The 21,992-nt window shown below is 44.0% G+C and overlaps 1 protein-coding gene across 2 annotated transcripts in view; it reads left to right on the forward strand.

Annotated features, from left to right (window-relative positions):
* MIER2 (MIER family member 2) overlaps window positions 1-21,983 on the forward strand; it is a 43,257-nt gene extending 21,274 nt beyond the window's left edge. Inside the window, exons 8-14 of one of the 2 annotated variants that reach the window (XM_036742180.1) lie at window positions 14,275-14,426; window positions 15,522-15,603; window positions 15,687-15,781; window positions 18,293-18,417; window positions 18,691-18,827; window positions 19,575-20,013; window positions 20,374-21,983. In XM_036742180.1, the coding sequence (XP_036598075.1) occupies window positions 14,275-14,426; window positions 15,522-15,603; window positions 15,687-15,781; window positions 18,293-18,417; window positions 18,691-18,827; window positions 19,575-20,013; window positions 20,374-20,395 (1,052 nt within the window). In that variant the 3' untranslated portion in view covers window positions 20,396-21,983. The remainder of the gene's footprint in view (window positions 1-14,274; window positions 14,427-15,521; window positions 15,604-15,686; window positions 15,782-18,292; window positions 18,418-18,690; window positions 18,828-19,574; window positions 20,014-20,373) is intronic. The other variant, XM_036742247.1, reaches the window with a different exon arrangement.
* Window positions 21,984-21,992: the final 9 nt, after the last annotated feature.

Raw genomic sequence — 21,992 nt, forward strand, 5'->3', positions numbered from 1 at the left:
TGTTTTTCTGCCATGGCCAAGTAACTGTTACCCGCTCAAAGTACAAGCTAGTCTCCCTCCTGGAAGATAGAAGAGAAAGTAAAGGAACTTCCCAGGTATTTTAAAAACATGGAAGATAATCAGTGTGAAAATAAAGAACAAAAAGATCTGAAGTTGCAGAGGGGCAGTCACTTCCTGTGTCGAGCAGAAGGATCATTAAACACTTGGAGCTAAAGAACAGATGTAACCCTCAATCTCAATATTACGAGGAACTGCAGTCAACCCTCCAATGAAGGCATCCGTGTCCATCTGGAGGTACCATCTAGTGAAAGGTGTAAGTCCTGGAGGGTTGATGAGTCTGCTGAAAAACACAGAGGCAGGTCTTTGGTGACCAGATAATAATAGAGAGATCTTACTTACATCTTTCTAGAGAATATAACCAGGATGTGACTGAAAACTTTACAAGACTGTCAGACAGGATGATTGCCATCGTTTTGTGGACTTGATTCTCACCAAAAAAGAGGAACTGAGGTAGAAATGGTGGAACTTTGCAGCACAGTGACAACTCTATCTTAGAATTCGTGATGGAGAAGGTGAAAGTTGCGCATAATCTGACCTGTACTCTAGTGTTTGAGAAAGGATTCAGAGAAACATTCTGTCAACTTAAATTTAGAGAATTCTATCCAGGAGGGAAGAAGTATGGAAGAATGAAATTCCAAACAGGCAAAGAGAAGCAGTTTCAATGAGGGGGAAAAAAAGGAAACTGTCTACAGAGAAGATAATGGGTACCCAAGGAACTCTTCTACCAACTTGAAATTTTTTTTGTTTTAATTTTATTTTTATTTTCAGTTCCAAATGCCTTATTCCTTTTATTTCCTCCCCAACCAATTGAGAAGGCAAGAAATCTAATACCCATTATACATATGAAGTCGTGCAAAGCATACTTACACATTAGCCATGTTCTGTGGAGGAAAAAGGTGAAAAAAATAAAAGACAATAGCAAAAAACAAGCTTCTTTATCTGGAAGTGGATAGCATTTATCATGAATCTTGACATTGTGGTGGATCACTGTATTGATCAAAGTTGCTAAGTCTTTCACAGTTGCTTATCTTTATAATATTGTTTTTACTGTGTAGATTGTTCTTCTGGTTCTGCTCACTTTACTTTGCATCAGCTCATATAAGTCTAACTAGGTTTTTCTGAAACCTCCTTCATCGTTTCTTACAGCACAGTAGTATTCCATCACAGTTCTATACTGCAACTTGTTCAGCCATTCCCAAATTGATGGACATCCTCTTCAGTTTTCAATTCTTTGCTGTCACAGAAAGAGCTGCTATAAATATTCTTATGCATATGAGTCCCTTTAATTTTTCTTTGGTCTCCTTGGGGTATACCCCTACTATTGGTGTTGCTAGTTCAAGGGGTATGTATAGTTTTATAGCCTTTTGGGCATAGTTCCAAATTGTTACCCAGAATGGTTGGAAAGGTTTCACAGGTCAATCAACAATGCATTAATAGGCCTATTTTTTGTTTTAATTTGCATTTCTCTAATTATTAGTGATTTTGAACATTTTTATATGATGATAGTTTTGATTTCTTCCTCTGAAAACTGCCTGTTCATATCCTTTGACCATTTGTCAATTAGTGAATAGCTCCCATTTTTATAAATTTGGCTTAATTCTCCATATATTTGAAAAAAATTTTCCCTACTTTCCTGCTTTTCTTCTAATTTTGGCTGCATGGGTTTTGTTTGTGCAAAACCTTTGTAACTTCATGTAATCAGAATTATCTATTTTGCTTCCCATTAACCTTTCCATTTCTTTTTTGGTCGTGAACTTTTCCCTTATCCATAGATCTGAATGGTATTTTTTTTTCATGCTCCCCTAATTTGCTTATAAAAATCACCCTTTATATCTGAATCATGGACCCATTTTGAGATTATCTTGTTATATAGGGTGAGAAATTGGTTTGTGCCTAATTTTTTCTAAACTACTTTCCAGTTTTCTCAGCAATTTTCATCAAATAGTGAATTTTTGTCCCAATAGCTGGGATCTTTGGGTTTATTAAACACTTTGCTACTGTCCTCATTTGCCTCTATTGTGTACCTAATCCGTTCTATTGATCAACCTCTCTATTTCTTATCGAGTACCAGATTGCGTTGATAATTATTGCTTTGAAATATATGTTGAGATCTGGTACTGCTAAGCTGCCTCCCTTCACATTTTTTTTCATTGATTCCTTCAATAGTCTTGTTCTTCCAGATGAATTTTGTTACAATTTTTTCTAGCTCTGTAAAGTAATTCTTTGATAATTTGATTGATATGGCACTGAATAATTTAGACAGGATTGCCAATTTTTATTATGTTGGCTTGGCCTACCCATGAGCAATTAATATTTCTCCAGTTGTTTAGGTCTGTATTTATGTGAAGAATAATTTGTAATTATGTTCCTACGTGTGTCTTGGCACATAGATTCCCAAGTATTTTATAATTGTCTGCAGTTATTTTAAATGGAATTTCTCTATCTTTTCCTGTTGGGTTTTGTTGGTAATGTATAGAGCTGATGATGATTTTACGTAGGTTTATTTTATATCCTGTAACTTTGCTAAAATTGTTCATTGTTTCAATAAGTTTTTTTAGTTGATTCTATAGAGCTCTCTAAGTATATCATATCATCTGTTAAGAGGGATAGTTTTGTTTCCTTATTGCCTTTGCTTATTCCTTCAATTTCTTTTTCTTTTTGTTATAGCTAGCATTTCTAGTACAGTATTAAATGACAGTGATGGTAACGGACATCCTTCCTTCACCCCTGATTTTATTGCAAAGGCTTCTAATTTATTTCCATTACACATAATATTTGCTCTTGGTTAGATGCTACTTATCTTAAGAAAAGCATTATTTATTCCTGTGCTTTCTAGTATTTTTAATAAGAATAGGTACTGTATTTTGTCAGAAGACTTTTCTGCATCTATTGATAAAGTCATGATGTTTTTGTTACTTAATATGGTCAGTTATGCTTATAGTTTTTCTAATATTGAACCATCCCTACATTTGTAGTATAAATCCAGTCTGGTTATAGGGTATAATTTTGTGATGCATTGCTGTAATCTCCTTACTCATATTTTATTTAAAATTTTTAGATCAATACTCATTAGGGAAATTAAGCTGTAATTTTCTTTCTCTGTCTCTCCCTGGTTTAGGTATCAAAACCATATCTATGTCATAGAAGGAATTTGGTAGGACTCCTTTTTATGTGTTTTTTCATACTGTTTATATGAGAATTGATTGTTCATTAAATGTTTGGTAGGATTTTCTTGTAAATCCATCTGATTCTTGGGGTTTTTTTCTTAGGGAGCTCAGTTACTGCTTGTTCAATTTCCTTTTCTAAAATAGGGTTATTTAAATATTCTGTTTCCTGTTTTGTTAACCTGGCAATTGACATTTTTGTAAATATTCATCCATTTCATTAAGATTGTCAGATTTGTTTGTGTATAGTTGGGCAAAGTAACTCTTTAATAATGGTTTTAATTTCATCTTCATTAGTCATGGAATCTTGGGTTTATTAAACACTATGATACACTTTTCATTTTTGGTGCTGGTAATCTGGTTTTCCTTTTTATTTTAATCAAATTAACCAGTGATTTATTATTCTTCACAATAAAAGCAACTCTGGCTTTGTTAGTTCAGTAGTTTGGGGTTTTTTTTTTTACTTTTAGTTTTATTAATCTCTCTTGTGATTTTCAGGATTTTCATTTTGTGTTTAATTGGAGATTTTAAATTTTATTTTCGTGCCCATTTGCTTACCCAGTTCGTTGATTTGCTTTTTACCTCTTTAATTGATGTAAGTATTTATAGACATAAATTTTTCCGTAAGTACTGCTTTGGCTGCATCCTACAAATTTTGGCATATCATTTCGTTGTACTATCTTTGATGAAATACTGTTTCAGTGAATTATTCTTTGACCCACTCATTCTTTAGGATTAGATTATTTAATCTGTGTTTCAAAGGTCCTTTGTTGAATGTAATTTTTATTCCATTATGGTCCAAAAATGTATTTAATATTTCCGCTTTTCTGTATTTGTGGGGTTTTTATGCCGTAGCACATTGTCAGTTTTTGTGAAAGTGCCACATGTAGGTGATTAAAAAAAAAAAAGGCATTCCATTTTCTCCAGCAGTTTATCATATCTAACTTTTCTAAAATTCTCTTCTCCTTAACTTCTTATTTATTTTATGGTTATATTTATCTAGGTCTGAGAGGGGCAAATTGAGTATACACTAGTATACAATTACTATTTTCTCCTGTAATTAATTTAACTTTTCCTTCAAGAATATGGATGCTATGCCATTTAGTGCATATATATTCAGTTCTGCTATTAATTTTCTTTGTTTTAGCCAAATGTAGTTTCTCTGATGATCTCTTTTAATTAAGTCTGTCTTTACTTTTGCTTTATCTGAGATCATGATTGCAACTCCTGCATTTTTAACTTCAGTGGCAGCATAATAGATTCTGCTCTAGGCTCTCAGTGTGTCTTTATGTTTCAGGTATATCTCTTGTAACCAAAATATTGTAAGAGTCTGGTTTCTAATCCATTCTGCTATCCTCTTCCATTTTATAGGTGAATTCATCCCATTCACAGTTATAATTGCATTCTGTTCTCTTCTGTTTATCCTTTTTTATCCTATCCCCTCCTCAGAAATGCCTTACTTCTGATAATTGTCTTTTTTAATCTACCCTCTCTCTTATCACTGCTTTTCCCCCTCCCCCCACCTTCTCCCCCTTCTCTTAAAGTAGACCCTTACCCTCCTACTTCTCTGTTGGGTAAGATGTATTTCTATATCCAGTTGTGTGTGTGTGTGTTTGTATTTATATCTTCTTCCCTCCTTGAACGAGTTTAGATGAAAGTGAGGTTCAAGTATTGCCTACACTACTCCCCTCACTTTCCCTCCATTGTAAAAACTCTTCCTTTCGCACCTCTTTTATGTGAGATAATTTCCCCCTTCTTTTTTCTCTCCCTTCTCTGTGAATCCTGCTTTCTCTACCCTTCTATTCTTCTGAGATTATCCCAACATAACATATTCACACCTGTGTTCTCTAAGTGAACTCCTAACAGTCCTAATGATGCTAAAGGAGTTACATGTACTATCTACTTAACTTTATTAATTCCCTTATGATTTCTCACTCATATTTATCTTTTTATGCTTGTCTTGAGTCTTGTATTTGGATGTCAGATTTTCTATTCAGCTCTGAACTTTTCATCAGAAATGCTTGAAAGTTCTCTATTTCATGAAATGTCCATTTTTCCCCTGTGGGATTATACTCAGTTTTGCTGAGTAGGTTATTCTTAGTTGTAACTTTAATTCCTTTGCCTTCCAGAATATCGTATTTCATATCCTTTGCTCCTTTATTGTGTTAGATTCTAAATCTTATGTGATCCTCACTGTGGTATTTAAAATAGTTTCTTTCTTGCTGTTTGTAGTATTTTCTCCTTGACCTGTGAGTTCTGGAATTTGGATTCCTGGGAGTTTTCATTTTGGGAATTCTTTCAGGAGATGATCAGGAGATTATTTTAATTTCTACTTTTCTCTCTGGTGGTAAAATATTTGGGCAGTTTTCCATTATAATTCCTTGAAATATGATGCCTAGGCTCTCCTTTTGATCATGGCCTTCAGATATTCTAGTAATTCTTACACTGTCTTGATCTGTTTTCCAGGTCATTTTTTTTTCATGAGATACTTCATATTTTCTTCTATTTTTTCAGTCTTTTGACTTTGTTTTATTGTTTCTTGATGTCTCATAGAGTCATTCTCTCCCACTTGACCAATTCAAATTTTTAGGAAGTTTTCTTCAGTGAGGTTTTGTACCTCTTTTAACATTTGGCCGATTCTGCTTTTTAAGGAGTTAAAGTTTCTTCAGTATTTTTGTGTGCTTCTTTTACCAAACTATTAATTCTCTTTTCATAATTTTCTGGTATCACTTTTATTAGTTTTCCCAATTTTTCTTCCACCACTCTTATTTGATTTTTCAGAAATCTTTTTTCCTTTTTTTTTGCTTTCTTCAACTCTTCTAGGAATACTTATTGGTCTTATGTCCAATCTGCATTTTTTTTTTCTCGAGGCTTTACTTGTAGATATTCTCATGTCATTGTCTTCAGAGTTTGTGCTTTGAGCTTCCCTATAACCAACCATAAAAGTTCTTTTGTTGTTGTCTGCTCATTTTTTCAGCCTACTTCTTGACCTTGGACTTTGTTATAGTTGGGCTCTGTTCACTTCTTGCCTTTTATGTCATTCTGCTTTCTCAGCTCAATAAGAGCCTGTAAGTTTTTGGTGCGTCCAATGTGGTCTGATCTGGAAGCAGTCCAGTCACTGCCCTTCTGATCTGCATGTACTCTGGTCCTTACCCAGATAGGGCCTCTACTCCCTCACAGCAGTGACTGACCATGACTGCTCCTCTCTGCCCTGAAATTGGGACCTGGGACAGGGTAATGGGTGAAGAAGCTGCCAAAGAACTCCTGGTCCTGCACCCAGTACTATACTAGAAAAGGGATCCTCTGGGATCTCTTTCTAAGTGTTACATCTCCTTACTGTCCTGGGTATTGCTGCCTACCCCACAGTGGGTACTGTTTCTACTATGCTGCACTCCTGGCCGGACCCCATCTCAGTGTCCTCAGACTTCTTTTGTTTTGTTTTGTTTTGTTTTTGAATGAAAAAGCATTTATTATTGTTAATATATGTAAGTATACATATAATGCATGTAATAAGTATATTATTATGTTAATCTCGTACTATATTCTGGGCACTAAGCTAAGCATTGGGAAGCAGAAAAGCAATATATTCCCTTCTCTCGAGGGGCTCACCTTTTTTTTTCTTTTTCTAAAAATTGTTTTATTATTTAATATTTTTTAGTTTTCAACATTGATTTCCACAAGAATTTGAGTTACAAATTTTCTTCCCATTTCTACCCTCTGCCTCACCCCAAGATGGCATATATTCTGATTGCCCTTTTCCCCAGTCTGCCCTCCCTTCTGTCACCCCACCTGCCCCCCCCCATCCCTTTTCCCCTTACTTTCTTGTAGGGCAAGATAGATTTCTATACACCATTGCTTGTATATCTTATTTCCTAGTTGCCTGTAAAAAAACTTTTTTTTTTGAGCATTTGTTTTTAGAACTTTGAGTTCCAAATTCTCACCCTTCTTCCCTCCCCACCCACCCTCCTTGAGAAGGCAAGCAATTCAACATAGGCCACACATGTATCATTATGCAAAACACTTCCATAACAGTCATGTTGTGAAAGACTAACTATATTTCCAGCCTATACTGTCCCCCTTTATTCAGTTTTCTCCCTTGACCCTGTCTCTTTTCAAAAGTGTTTGCTTTTGGGCAGCTAGGTGGCGCAGTGAGTAGAGCACAGGCCCTGGAGTCAGGAGGACCTAAGTTCAAATCCGGCCTCAGACACTTGACACATGTACTAGCAATGTGACCTTGGGCAAGTCACTTAACCCCATTTGCCCTGCCAAAAAACAAAAGTGTTTGCTTTTGATTACCTCCTCCCCCATCTGCCCTCCCTTGTATCATCCCCTCTCTTTTACCCTCTTCCCCCCTACTTTCCTATAGGGTAAGATACCCAATTGAGTATATATGTTATTCCCTCCTTAAGTCAGATCCGATGAGAGCAAGATTCACTCATTCCCTTTCACTTGCCCCCTCTTCCCTTCCAGTAGAATTGCTTTTTCTTGCCACTTTTATGTGGGATAATTTACCCCATTCTATCTTTCCCTTTCTCCTTCTACTAATATATTCCTCTCTCACCCTTTAATTTCATTCATTTATTTATTTATTTTTAGGTATCATCCCTTCATATTCAACTCACCCTGTGTCCTATATGTATGTATATTCCCTTCAGCTACCCTAATACTGAGAAAGGTTTCATGAGTTACAAATATCATCTTTCCATGTAGGAATGTAAACAAAACAGTTCAACTTTTGTAAGTCCCTTATGATTTCTCTTTCCTGTTTACCTTTTCATGCTTCTCTTGATTCTTGTATTTGAAAGTCAGATTTTCTATTTAGCTCTGGTCTTTTCACTGAGAAAGCTTGAAAGTCCTCTATTTTATGGGAAATCTGTATTTTTCCCTGGAGTATTATACTCAGTTTTGTTGGGTAGGTGATTCTTGATTTTGAACCTAGCTCCTTTGACCTCCGGAATATCATAATCCAAGCCCTTTGATCCTTTAATGTAGAAGCTGCTAGATCTTGTGTTATCCACAATACTCAAGTTGTTTCTTTCTGGCTGCTTGCAATATTTTCTCCTTGACCTAGGAACTCTGAAATTAGGCTACATTATTCCTAGGAGTTTTCTTTTTGGGATCTTTTTCAAGAGGCAATCAATAGATTCTTTAGATTTCTATTTTACCATCTGGTTCTAGAATATCAGGGCAGTTTTCTTGATAATTTCTCGAAAGGTGATGTCTAGGCTCTTTTTTTGATCGTGGCTTTCAGGTAATCCAGTAATTTTTAAATTATCTCTCCTGGATCTATTCTCCAGGTCAGTGGTTTTTCCAGTGAGATATTTCACATTGTCTTCTATTTTTTCATTCTTTTGGTTCTGTTTTATAATTTCTTGATTTCTCATAAAGTCACTAGTTTCCACTTGCTCCATTCTAATGTTTAAGGTAGTATTTTCTTCAGTGGTCTTTTGGACTTCCTTTTCCATTTGGCTAATTCTGCCTTTCAAGGCATTCTTCTCCTCACTGGTTTTTTGGAGCTTTTTTGCCATTTGTGTTAGTCTATTTTTTAAGGTGTTATTTTCTTCAGTATTTTTTCAAGTCTCCTTTAGCAAGTCGTTGACTTGTTTTTCATGATTTTCTTGCATCATTCTCATTTCTCTTCCCAATTTTTCCTCTACTTCTCTTACTTGCTTTTCCAAATCCTTTTTGAGCTCTTCCAAGGCCTCAGACCAATTCATATTTTTCTTGGAGGCTTTTGTTGTAGGCTCTTTGACTTTGTTGGCTTCTTCTGGCTATATGTTTTGAACTTCTTTGTCACCAAAAGAAGATTTAGTAGTCTGAGTATTTCACTCCTTGTTCATGTTCCCAGTCAACTACTTGCCCCTTGAGCTTTTCGTCAGGGTATGACTGCTTGTAGAGTAGAGAGTGCATTGTCCCAAGCTTCAGGGGTCTTGCATTGCTGTTTTCAGAGCGACTTCTACACAGCAAGCCCTGCCACAGCAGCGCTCCTCCTCCCCCAAGAACTGCCAACCAGGACCGCGACTCAGATCCAAGCAGGGCAAAGCGAGAGAATCCTGCCTCTGTGCCAGCCAAGTGCTCCCTGCACTCCCGCTCTGATCCACCGCTTGATTCCTCCCACCAGGTGGGCCTGGGGCCAGAAGCGATGGTATCCGAAGCTCTGGAAGCAGCCGCAGGAGCATACAGCACGCTTCTCTCACCCAGATCCAGCAGTTTTCCCACTGACCTGCTCTGTTGTCTTTGGCTTTTGTAGGTTGAGAAGTCTGGTAACTGCTACAGCTCAGGGATTCATGCCCCTAAGGCCTGCTCTGCCTGTTCTGTCCCCGGCCCTGTCATTTCTGGCACCGTCCATGCTGGGCTGCGCTCCTCTCTCAGTATGGTGTGGTAGATCCTTCCCAGCAACCATCCAGGCAGTCCTGGGCTGGAGCCCTGCTTCCCTCTGTTATTTCGCAGGTTCTGCAGCTCTAGGATTTGTTCAGAGCCATTTTTTACGGGTATTTGGAGGGATTTGGGGGAGAGCTTAAGCGAGTTCCTGTTTTCCAGCAGCTATGTTAGCTCGCTTCCCCTGCCCCCCACCCCCACCCCCCCAACCTCTTTCTGCCTTCCTTAAGCTCTCCTGGGCTAGGAAAATGACTCCGACTTTTTTTTTTTTTATATTTTCCTGCTCAGAATTCTGTTTGGTGTTTCCTGTGGTCATTTTGTAGGAGAGGTTTTTGGGGGGGAGGGGGTTTACAACTGTGACCTTTCACTCTGCCCTCTCGGCTTGGCTCCTCCCCGCTATCTTGGGTTTTAAGAGACGGGTACAGAAGGTAACGGAAGGTAAACACAAAAATATGGTACAGAGTTCTGTCAGGATCAGGGATGCAGACGCTAAGAATAAGTTGAAGTCGGCTCAGAAGGTGATTTTGCAGCCATTTGTGGGGCACCACAGGAAAAGGGCAGGGTTGTCACTGAAGGTGCGCAGGTAGTAGTGACTGTGGTTGTCACTGTTGCTCAGTTCTTGTTTTTGATAAGTGAAGAAGGTAAGAACTTTCCAACTATGGGCAAGTTATTCAGGCTTCGATTCTTAGCAAAATTTTGCAATTAATAAAAGGGATGTTTAATGAGCATCTAGAAAAAGAAACAGTGATCAGCATAGTTCCGTCAAGAGCAAGCCCTAAATTGGGACACTAATGCACTGTTGGCGGAGTTGTGAACTGATCCAGCCTTTCTGGAGAACAATTTGGAATTGTGCCCAAAGAGCTACAGATACCCTTTAACTCACTCTTACCACTGCTAGATCTGCATCCCAAAGAGATCAAAGGAAAAGGACATGTGCTCAAAAATATTTATAGTAGCTTTTTTTGTGATGGCAGGGAATTGGAAAGTAGGGGAACGCCCATCGGTTGGGGAATGGCTGAACAAGCTGTGATGTATGATTGCGATAGAATGTTATTGTGCTGTAAGAAATGATGAGCAGGATGCTCTCAGAAAAACCTGGGAAGACGCGTATAAACTGTTGCAAAGTGAAGTGAGCAGAACCAGGACAGCAGTCTGCACGGTGACAGCAGTAGTGTCAAGATAATTTGGAAAGACTCATCTGTTGTGTTCAGCACAAAGATCTAAGACAGTTCTGAGTCCTTAGGATGAAAAATGGTGTCCAGCTCCAGAGAAAGAACTGGTGGCCTCTGAATGCAGATTGAAGCATAGTTTTTTCAGGCAGCCCAATAAGCACTTACTAATGGCTTACTATGTGCCAGACACCCTACTAATCACTGGGATGCAAAGAAAGGCAAAAGCGCAATTCTGTGCCCTCAGGGAGCTCACACTCGATCGGAGGAGACGGCACGTGAACATCTCTGTACATACCTGATCTATACAGAGCGAATGGGTGGTCCTCTCAGTAGGAAGGACAGCATGAGGACAGGCCTCTTGCAGAAGGTGAGATTCAAGCTATCTTGAAGTAAGCTGGTAGGTGGAAGTGAGGAGGGAGAACATTCCAGGCAGTCGGGACAGCCGGTGCAAAGGCCTAGAGATGGAATGTGGAGGGAAGGACATCACAGAGGCCCATGTGCTGGACTGTACAGTATGGAAGCTTGGTCAGGTGTGGTCTGATGTCAGTTTGGAGAGGTCTTTACTGGAGTGCCCCAGGGACGCATGCTTGGCCCTATGCTGTTTGACATTTTTATCAGTTGACTTGGATGAAGACAGCATGCAATTCACACTGTGATATAGGATACAATTAGAACTCAGCAGGCTAAAGCACTGAGGTATGTCTCATGGGATGAAATGTGATAGTGCTTGATTGAGAGGAGGCATAGAATAGAAGATGGAAAGCTGGTTGAGGAGTCAGGAAGGCCTGGGTTCAAGTTCTGTCTCTGGCACACGCTGACTGTGTGACCTTAGAGGCAAGTTGCTTAGTGTCTCACACACTCTCAGACTAAGCAGCAGAGCAGTTGTTTCTCTTCATTGGTATAGTTTTCTTACATGGATGCCATCACAGGTCCAAGGTGAAAAAATAGACTGGAGGGCTGGCGGTGTGCCCGTGTGGGTAGAGAGAAGCCAGCCTGGGCTGGAGGGCGGTGCATTTTGGGCCTCTTCTTCCTTAGTGCCTCCAGCAACTCTGAGGTTCTGAAGTTTTCCAAGGGGCTAGTTAGCCTCCATCCTCTGAGTCTGAACCACCCTCCCTTAACTCCCTACACCGAGATTCAGAAACTCACTTTTGCCAGGTCTGAAATGGGGAGATCCTAGCTTGGCATACACAGATTCCTCACCCATCGTGGTGCTCACGAGCTTGTACACATAACTGCAATAAGGAGCCCGGTGTAGAGGTCATGGGCCAGGCCAGACATCATGAAGTGCTCACTCTGTCGGACGCAGACAAAAGGAGACCCTTCTCACCCTCCGAGTGAGATCACATCTGGGACATTTTGTAGATCCAGTTTTCTTCTAGGCACCACATTGAGAAGGGCCTTAATTAGCTGAAGAGCGTTGGTTTAAGTTAGGCATTTATTAGGCATCTACTGTGTTCCAGGCTTGACCTGGAGCTACAAAGACAAAATGAACTGTTCTTTGCCCTCAACTTAAAATTTGTTGGAGGGAACAACACATGCAACCTATAAGTAAATGAATAACACGTAGTCATTTCCAGGGATATTTGTTGGGAAGTGCTGTTGGGTAACAATAGAACAGCAGTTCCAGAAGGCACAATGGGACAAGGAACAGGGCAAGAAGAGTGGGCCAGGGGCTGACTCGCAGCAGCACCAGGGAGCTTGGAGTGGTGGTTGGGGAGCTTCAGTCTGATGAACCTGCAATTCAGAAGCACAGCGATGCTGAGTAGAGCCATAGGTTCATACACCCTTTGCAGTACCAAAGGTAGGGTGGATTTGATTATCAGTCCCTGAGAAAGAGACAGAAGTGGTGGGGAGGTGTGTGCTCGACAGCAGAGCCAACATCCGGTCACTGGACCTGTCTGACAGTCGAGGCAGGGGCCTGTGGATTCCTGAGGCCTCGTTCCCTCTAAGGGGCATGTTTGAACTGCTGACCTTCTGCCAGTTCAGCTCAGCTCTCCAACATCAAGGGTTATCTCCCTCAAGAAGGACCCAGAGGCCATAGCATATGAAGATTGGTTAGAGATAGTTCACTAAGAAAAGATAAGACAGAGAGGCTAGGTCATAAGCATGTAAAGTGTTTTGTGAAAGAGGCGAATAGACTTGTCTTGACTTAGACTCCAAAGGCAAGAACTAGGTGTAATGGGTGGAAGCTACAAAGAGGCAGATAGAAGCTTGATGTCAGGGAAAACTTCCTAACAATTAGAGATCCAAACCTAGAACACCCTTGTTCAAGAATTAGTTTTTTTCCCTTCACTGGAAATCTTTTAAAAAAACGTTGGATGACTGCCAGACTTGGATGAAGTTAGATAGCTTTGAGATCCTGTTCATCCCTATGATTTCTGAGGGGAAAAGCATCCCTTTCCAGGCCAGTAGTTCTGTCATGTCTTTTTCCTCTGCATTGGCCTGAACTCATCCTGTAAGCTTAGCTTTCTGAAAGCCTCACTTGTTCTCTCCGTCTGGGCTCTTTCAGGTATAAAGGCCAGAAAGGAATGTGACCTTTCGCTTGGTGTTAGGGTTCCAGAGATCTGAAACTAGGCCATCTCCCAGAGTCCCTTCTCCCACCAAGTTGATTTCAGTCAGACCTTCCTAGAGATAGTGACAACTCTGGCTTTGGAAGCAACATTATACCATATATGAGGATATATCCATGTGTCTGCTAGCATGAGACTACAGGCGATCAGCCGGAGCCACCAAGAGTTGGCTAACAGGATATGGGTTCCACAGAGGTGACTCACTTTTTCCTCTTCCAGCAGGGCCTGGCAGAGCCTGGGCAGATGAGCTTAAAAGGAGACACTTGAGAGAAGCATGTGGGTACTGGGTTCTGGTTTGGTTTACCAAATTTCCCTGGCCTTCAGTTTCCCTATCTTCTTTCTACCATGTACCTCCTTCCCAATTCTCTAGATCTCTTCGTAAGAGTACATCTTAATATCCAATGGCACTCTGTCCTCCTAACTTTTATTTCTTATCCTGTTCCTATTGAATAAAGTATGTAGACCCTTCCAGATCTCCTGTCCAGGATGTGAAGCTGTTCTAAGCATATGGAACAACAGGGACAAAAGCATGGCAGTAGTTAAATCCAGAGTGTGTTCAGCGTGCTTGGTAGATGGCACGGCATTTGAGTTGCCTGGAGAGTAGTACACATGAGGCTGGAAAGGGAGGGAGGTAGTAGGCTGATGATGCTTTGAACGTCAGGATGAGGTGTGTAGTAAGCCATGGTAGAGGTTTGGCATAGCCTAGTAATATGAAGTGTCAAAAAGATCTCTGCTAAATAGTGCTAGAAATACTTAGAAGTGATGCTGGTGATTGTAGAAAGGAAATTACCTGAAGCTCCACAGCACAGTGCCCTTGCAGACTAAGTTCTCGTTATGCCCCTCAACCACTGTACCCCTGTCCTATTTATGGCTGATTGGGCAAGAGCTGTCATATTGTCAATGTGTCCCTTCCTTCTCTTCTCTCCTCAGTCTATGAGAAAGAAGACCAGCTGCTGTGGGATCCCAATGTCCTTCCTGAAGGGGAAGTGGAAGAGTTTCTGTACCGGGCAGTGAACCGGCAGTGGGATGAGATGGCCACCTCTCAGATTCCTGTGGGTGTGACTGTGAAAGACAATGAGCAGGTGAGCCTGAGTGGGAGGAAAGATACTCCCACACTGCTGAGAAGGGTCACCCTAGCCTGGTTTAGAACTAGGCATTGTGTACTTGGAGGCAGAGAGCCTGGATTTGAATCCTAGCTCTTTTACATAGTGACCCAAAGCAGTTCATGGTCTCCTCGGGCTTCAGTTTCCCTCTTTAAAATGAAGAAATTGGGCTAGATCTCTCTCAGCTCTAGAGCCTGTGATCTTAAGAATTAAGTCTTGTCTGTTTTAATTTACTTAGTTGGGAGTAAATAAGTAGAGAACTAAGTTCTTCCTCAAGGTTAGGGCAAGCGTGAGCCAGTTCACAAAAAGCTCAGTAACTTTCTGGATATGTGACACATAGTGAGTTAATTATAGGAAGGTTGGTGTGTCTGGGCCCTCTCCCTCTCCTGTGCTTTGGCATCACAAAAGGCAACCAAGGCTTTCCCCAAACCACACCACTCTACTGACAGAGCCAGCATTGCAGCCCAGAAGGTGCACAAAGCACCTTTGGTACATTGCTGATGGCCTTGAGCTTTGGGGTCTCAGAGTAAGAGTCTGAGTCTGGGCCAAAAGAAAGAAACTTTGATGGTGCCTGGAGCAGAATGTTTGCATCTCTGTCTCTATAACAAGTCAAAGGTTGCTTAGATTCTTTTCTGACCTATATCCTAAGCGTATGGCTAGATTTTCTTCCAGTCTTTGGACTTTGGTTTCCTTTTATGTAGAATGAAGCAGGAGAGGGGTATTCCAGCTGGTTTATGAGGTCCTTTTGAGTGTTTGATTCTGTAATTCCTTTTGGTACCTAATTGGAGGTACTTTGTAATACCTGGGGCCCAGCCATATGGCTGTACCTCTGTCAAGACTAACAATAAAGTGAGATGTACAATTTATACCTCCCAAAATTTTCTCCCTGACCACCAAAGGTGAGTTAGGAGGCAGAGGGTAGGCCCCTGAAACCACGTGACTCCATTCCCAGGCTCCTTGTGGCCATAGCTCCAGGGACTTGTCATCGAGGGTGGTAACTTGGTCATCTTCAACTTGGGGTTCTATAGGTGTGGGATGTGGGGGACTCAGCCATGGACTCTCTGCTGTCTCCAGGCCCTGTATGAGCTGGTGAAATGCAATTTCAACATGGAAGAGGCACTTCGGAGGCTGCGGTTCAACGTGAAAGTGATCCGAGGTGAGAGGGCCTGCCTGTGGCTACCTGGCCTGCTCAGCACCTTGGAGCCCCAACCCCCAGCCTACTCTCTTTTTTTATTATAGACGAACTTTGTGCATGGAGTGATGAAGAATGTAGGAATTTTGAGCACGGCTTCAGGGTCCATGGGAAAAATTTCCACCTGATCCAGGCAAACAAGGTATGGAGCCCCTAGTTTGGAATTTCACAAACATTTCTTAAGCTTCTGCTGTCTGCTGGACACAGAGGTGAAAAACAACACAGGCCCAGCCCTGAGAGGGGTTTGTAGTCTAGTGAGAAAAAGCAACACACACGCACACACACACAACTATGGCCCGAATTAGGATATGAGGGAGGCAGGGAATCAAGGAAGGCTGAATAGCAAAAGTGGCGCCTGAAGTGAGCCATGGAAGAAAATGAGGATTACAGAAGGCAGAGATGCGGGGAGATAGCCTGTGGCACAGAAAATGGTGAGTTCAGGGAATAACCAGTTGGCTGGAATATATCCAGGAAGGTGCAGAACGTAAAATCAGGCTAGGAAAAGAATGACAGTGCTCCAGGCAGTTCAGAGACAAGGGCCCTTCACCTTCTGTGTGTCTGGACCCTTTTGGCAGTGAATCTGCTCAAACCTAAGGACCCTCCCTCAGAAAAATACATAAAATGCAAAGGATAACAAAGGCAACTAATTTATATTGAAGTAGTTCTCAGAAAATTAAGTTGATAGAGTTCAGGTTAAGAACCGCCGCTCTTAGTGTGAGCTTCAGGAGGGGGCTGGCGTCAGCCCCCGCTGGCTGGAGTTCTCAGACTTAAGTTTCAGTCTTTCCCTCAACGTTCGTCTTCACATCAACTGTCCTTCGTACTGCTTCCCTTCCCATCCCCTGGAATAAAGACAGAATATAATAAAGGAGGAAGAATGAGGAAGTTCGGGAAAATAACGGGCATCTTGTAAAGGCTGTGATGTGCAGGGAAGCAGGGAGTGGCGCGGCTCCCAGAAGACTCCTAGAATTCTTTGGGCCTTCTCCTTTGGTAGCTCTAAATCAGCCTTGATTGTTTTGTTGTTATTCTGGTTCTCTTTACATTTGTATATTGTTTTTTCCTGGTTCTGCTTACCTTACTCTACATCCTTTCCATATTTCTTTTGTATTTGTGAGATTCTGCATTTCTCACAGCCCAGTAATTTTCCATTCCATTAATATCCCATAATTTGTTTAGACCGTCATCTGTCAGTGGGCGGCCACTTTGTTTCTAGTTCTTGTTACCATAAAAGATGCTGCTGTTAATATTTGGGGCCTTTCTTGCCTCCTGGGGTAGGTGGCTAGGAGTGGAACCCCAGGGCCATCCCTCTCTTCGGAGAGTTCCAAGTTGCTTTTCCTGGGACATTTTAAGTCAAGTTTGATTTACAGAGAATTTTCCAAGAATCCTCCAGGTGCCTAAAGTCAGGCTTTTCCTTCTCCCAGAGAAAAGTTAGCTGTGTGTGGTCACATGCTCTTCTTATTCCATTAAGGGCTGGAGACACTAACCTTTGAGATGTGAAATCATCTAGTCTACTGTATCCCCCCACTTCGTTGATCATTGTGGTACTTGAAGCTACAGAAACAACACACAAGCTCGTTCTCATTCCTGACCAGAAAAACTAGGAAATCAAATCTGCTCCTGTGACATTTCTTTATTCTTCCTGTTCACCAGATCAGAGGAGGAGGAATCCTTCCATGTTCAGGCCTCCTCTCTCGCTTCTTCCTCTCCCCAGTCCCAGAGCCAAAGGTTAGACAGCCCTTCAGCAATAGAGATGCAGAGGGTTTTGCCCTAAGAACCGACGACCACCAGCCTTTTCTATGTGCCAGGGACCTGTCAAATTGCATGAAAGAAGGGTTAACAAACCTTAAATATGAATAAATCTGTATCCTTGGCTGGTATCATCGGCACCTAATGATGGGTGACAGCAGGACACAGAAATCAGATTGTCATAGTGACTGCCACAGTTAGGTCACAAGGTGAATGTAGAAACGGGGTAAGTGAATGAATGCATGGGAAGCCAAGGGCAGAGTCCAAGCTGTCAGGTCAAACCTAAGACAGCAGACGAGGAACAGAGTCCGAGTTAGAGTAGGGAGGAGGAAGGAAAGTCCATGGAATGTTAGAGTTGGAGCAAGGGGATGGGGCAGAGACTGCCACTGTCATTAGTGGTTAAAGTGCTTCCAGAAAAGGGCATTCAGTTGGGTGTGAGAACCACCACATAGTCTGGTTAAAGGAACTGAGAATGTTTAACCTAGAATAGAGAAGATGGAGAGTGAGGGTGGGGGGGAATGGTGTGTGACATCATCAATATCTTCAAAGTATTCGAAGGGCCATCAGGTAGAAGAGCGATTAGACTTGTTCTCCTTACCCCCCCACCTCTACTCCTCTCCCCCCACCACCACCACCAAAAGGGGAGGATTGGCATCAGTGAGTCAAAATTACAGAGGCAGGTTTAGGCTTCATGTGAGAAAATATTTCCTAGCTATTAGAGCTGTCTCAAAGTGAAATCAAAGATTTGTCTTGGGAAGGAGATAGTGAGAGTCTACCAACTGAAGGTTCTCAAGCAAAGGTTGGATGATCTGCTTGGGCAGCAGTAGGGGTGGGGAGCAAGATTGCTTGGTCAGGTATGGGTTGGACTAGCAGGGTCTTCAAGCTCTTGGATTCTGTGGTTTCACTCCAGGTGCGTACACGGTCAGTGGGTGAGTGCGTGGAATACTACTATATGTGGAAGAAGTCTGATCGTTATGATTACTTCACCCAGCAAACCCGCTTCGGCCGGAAGAAGTACGTCCAGCCCGGAGCCACGTGCGTGAAAAGCTTCTCACGATACCATCAGTAACTTCATGAAGGCCCCAGGGGACCACTGGTGCTAGGCTCCTGGTTGGAGTTTCCCCAGCTCTGACCCCTATCCCAAGCAGCAGCAGGGGAGGGCTAGAACTTCCCATGGGCTCCTCAGTATGTTCCATTCCCAGGAGGGGCTTTCAGGGAGGAGGGTGAGGGAGGAGGTGAAAGGTTGCCCAGCTTACCTTCACGTTAGGTCCTAGCCCATGCCCTCATGGTGCCCTCTTTGCTCCGCAGGGACTTTGCAGACAATGACTTAGAGAGTGGGGAGGTAGAAGGCTCTGGCCGCTCTCGGAGCTCCCCACCTGTCCCCTCTGCCACTGACTGCCTGGACTCAACCTTCCCACAGGACCACTTGGCGATGGAGAGCACAGGTAGCTCCCAAGGGGGAGTGGAGACGCAGTGTAACGGAAGGAGCCCTGCACTGGGGCGCAGAAGGCCTGGGTTCTGGTCCCAGCTCTGCTGCTTACTGACAGCTGGGCAAAGTGCCCTGAGGTGGTATGGGAGTGAACTTGACCTCAGGGCATTGCCTCCTAGCCTGGGGTGGGACAGACCTCAGGAGAGGGCCAGGCCAAGCCAAGCCAGGAAACCTATCCTAGAACTGGGGTAGGCAGTGAGCAGCTCCCTGCTGCTTTCACCAGCAAAACTGTCTTTCTCCCTCCCAGCCCCATTTAAACCTTACTGCCTAATTCTGTCCACTTACACCCTTCTCTTTCACCTCCCCTCAGTCAGCATTACTGTGGGTACATTTGAAAAGGCGAAAACTTGATTTGCTGCTTCCTCTCCGAGGCTAAGATCTGGTCAGTGGCAGAGCCGGAACTAGAACCTGGGTGTCCTGACTTCTAGCCCTGGGCTCTTTTCCTCCCTGCAGTGCTGCTTCTCTGGAAGTGTGGTTGTGTGGCACATCTCCCACTGGAAATGTGCCAGTGAGAGAAAATAGAATGGGCTGCCTTGGGAGGTAGTGAGCTCCCCATCACTCAAAGTGTTAAAGCCTGGTTGCACCTGGGAATTATTGTCTCAAGTCTTACGGGAGGGAGGGTGTTAGGGGGGTCCTGAGAGGAGTGTACAAGTGGAATTGCCTCCCTTTTGCCCAATCCCTGTTTCCCTCTCCCTTCCCCCAGAACCTCTCAGTGTGGAGAGTGCAGCCTGCAGCCTGGGCAGCCTGAGTGAGTCCGGCCAGTGCAGCACACCCTCAGAGGCCAACTGTTCCTTGGACCCAGCTGAGGAGTCCTCGGGCATCCCTCTGCCCCAGCGGTCCCTTACCCCAGCTAACGTGGGCTTCTATCCGCTGCCGGCAGTAGACAAGGCAGACCTGGACCCAGCCCCTGCTGGGCGGCTGGCAGTGGATTTGGCTTTGCCTGCAGCACTCCCTGGGGAGGAGCTGCCCCTCATCTCCAGCCATGTGGATTTGGACAGAGACCCGGAGGAAGCTGTGGCCCCTGCCCAGGTGGCTCTGTCGGTCACAGATTTTGGACTCCTTGGCATCGGGGATGTAAATCCTTTCCTGGCTGCCCACCCTGCCTGCCCAGCCCCTGTGCTGCACCCTGAGCCCTTGTCACAGTAAGCATCTCCCACTCCAAAGCACCCAACCAAGGCTTTCTCCTTCCCCATTCTCCTCACGGTCAAATCCATTTTCCATTTACCTAGTACATGGAAAGGGAAGATGTGGGGCAAGAAGCCAGCAGGGCCCTGGATAGAAGTTCAGGGGCCCACCTTGGTGTCATAGAGCGGAGTGGAAGGAGGGCTGGCCAGCTGGCTAGTGTGTGGGTGTCAGGAGGACTGCTCCTGCCACGTAGGCAGTTGTGGCCTGAGTACTTGGGCCCCACAAGTGGGAGGAAAGTCAGCATCTCTTTTTGGCAGGTGGGTGGGGGTGGTTCCTGTTAAAATGAAAATAATTCTCTTTCTCTTCTCTTCTGACAGCTGTAACGTGATGACCTGTTGATTTGTTAATCTGGGGGCAGGTGTGTGCACCGAGACTCCTCTCTGTTAACGCGTCACTGTTTTCAGACTGTAGGGCTCTGGCTCACAACTTCTCTTCCCCCTTCTGCCCATGCCAGGCCTGTCCTGCTATTGCCTCTGTCAGAGCCCCCCCCACCCCCTTCCATCCTGCTCCGCCCAGGCCTTGGTCAGCTCCTCCATTTTGGAAGGTGGAACTAAGGGGATGAGGAGCTCTGGCCTTTCTGGGCCCTCGATGACTTACCTTCCCAGACACAGCCACATAGAAGGGTTGGGGCAGAGAAAGTTCCCTGAAACAGTGCTTGGCAGGGTCCTGAGCCCCCCTCAGCTCAACTTGAAACCTGGTAGCAACTCCCAGGCAGAGTAGAGTGGGTGCTGGAGGGCAGCCTGTAAGGGTGGGAAGGAGGAGGACCTAGGCCTCCCAACCCCTCCCTGGACTTCCGTTGCTGGCAGCGGACATGATGGCCTCTTGGACCACTCTTCCACTGTAAGGATGAGCCTTCTGGGAGGGGCCTGCTGAGACTGCCAGCCTAGCCCAGAAAAGGGACCCCCAGGACCTTCAGAAAAGGTCAAAGTCACTCCCCCAGTGGGGGCGGGGGGAAGGCAGGCTTTGGGGGTGAGTGGGACCTGGCCCAGCCCCTTCCACCAGCAATCTCCCCCAGCCTGATGGCAGCTCCTGACTTTGTCAGCATCAAGGCTTGGGCAAAGGGAAAGGTATTCCCTTCTGGAGAAGGACCTCCCTAGGGGCATGTGGAAAGAGGACAGCAGGATGGCCAGCTGCTGCTCATGGTGCCAAATAACGTGGGGGGCAAGGGTGGGGCAGGGGCCGGACTTGGAGCCATATACCTCTTGACTGTGTTTGGGCCCTTAGTGACTCCTGTCAGCTCCCCTCCACTTCAGGTCAAGCAGCACTTTACACTCACTCCCTGCTCCTCCCACCACCCTTGTGTCACAGTGGCCACCGGCCCTGGTCAAATGACCTCACCTCCCAGGCCCACTACCTCCTCTACTCCAGAGGGCCCAATAGGCCCAGAGAACCTGGTTCTCCACTCTGTGAAATGGAGGGAGAGAGGACCCTCTTCTGGCTTGGCCCTGGCCAAGCCGCAGGGGTGGGAGCCATGTGGGAGTGTCCAGCCTCTTAGCTTGCATAAAGCAAGCAGCAGCCACAGCTCGATTTCAGAATCGCTGTGCGCTCTTGGGAAGGAGGCAACCTCCTCCCCTGGCAATATAGAGAGGGCACTTGTCCATGCCCATGTTTCCTCCAAGCCTTGATTTTGTTTTCTGCAGAATGGCTGGAGGGCTTTGTTCTTTTTTTTTTCTCTTCCCCTGCCCCTCCTTTCCCATTTATTTATATTTCTGTTGTTTACAAATCAGTGGGCTCCTGAAGGTTAGGCAGGGGCCATGGCTTCTTCTGCGCCCCACCCCCAGGTCCATACTCATGAAGCACATTTGTTTTTCCCCCTGAGCTGTTCCTGAGGGCCAGCCTCAAATGCTCCCCCAAGGACCACACTGTGAAGTGAAAACTGCCTTCGATAGCCCTCGCCGTTATTTATTAAATTTAATTTGAAGTCAAAGATGTGTCC

The sequence above is a fragment of the Trichosurus vulpecula genome, chromosome 1 (genome assembly GCF_011100635.1).
Source record: "Trichosurus vulpecula isolate mTriVul1 chromosome 1, mTriVul1.pri, whole genome shotgun sequence".
Taxonomy (NCBI): Eukaryota; Metazoa; Chordata; class Mammalia; order Diprotodontia; family Phalangeridae; genus Trichosurus; species Trichosurus vulpecula.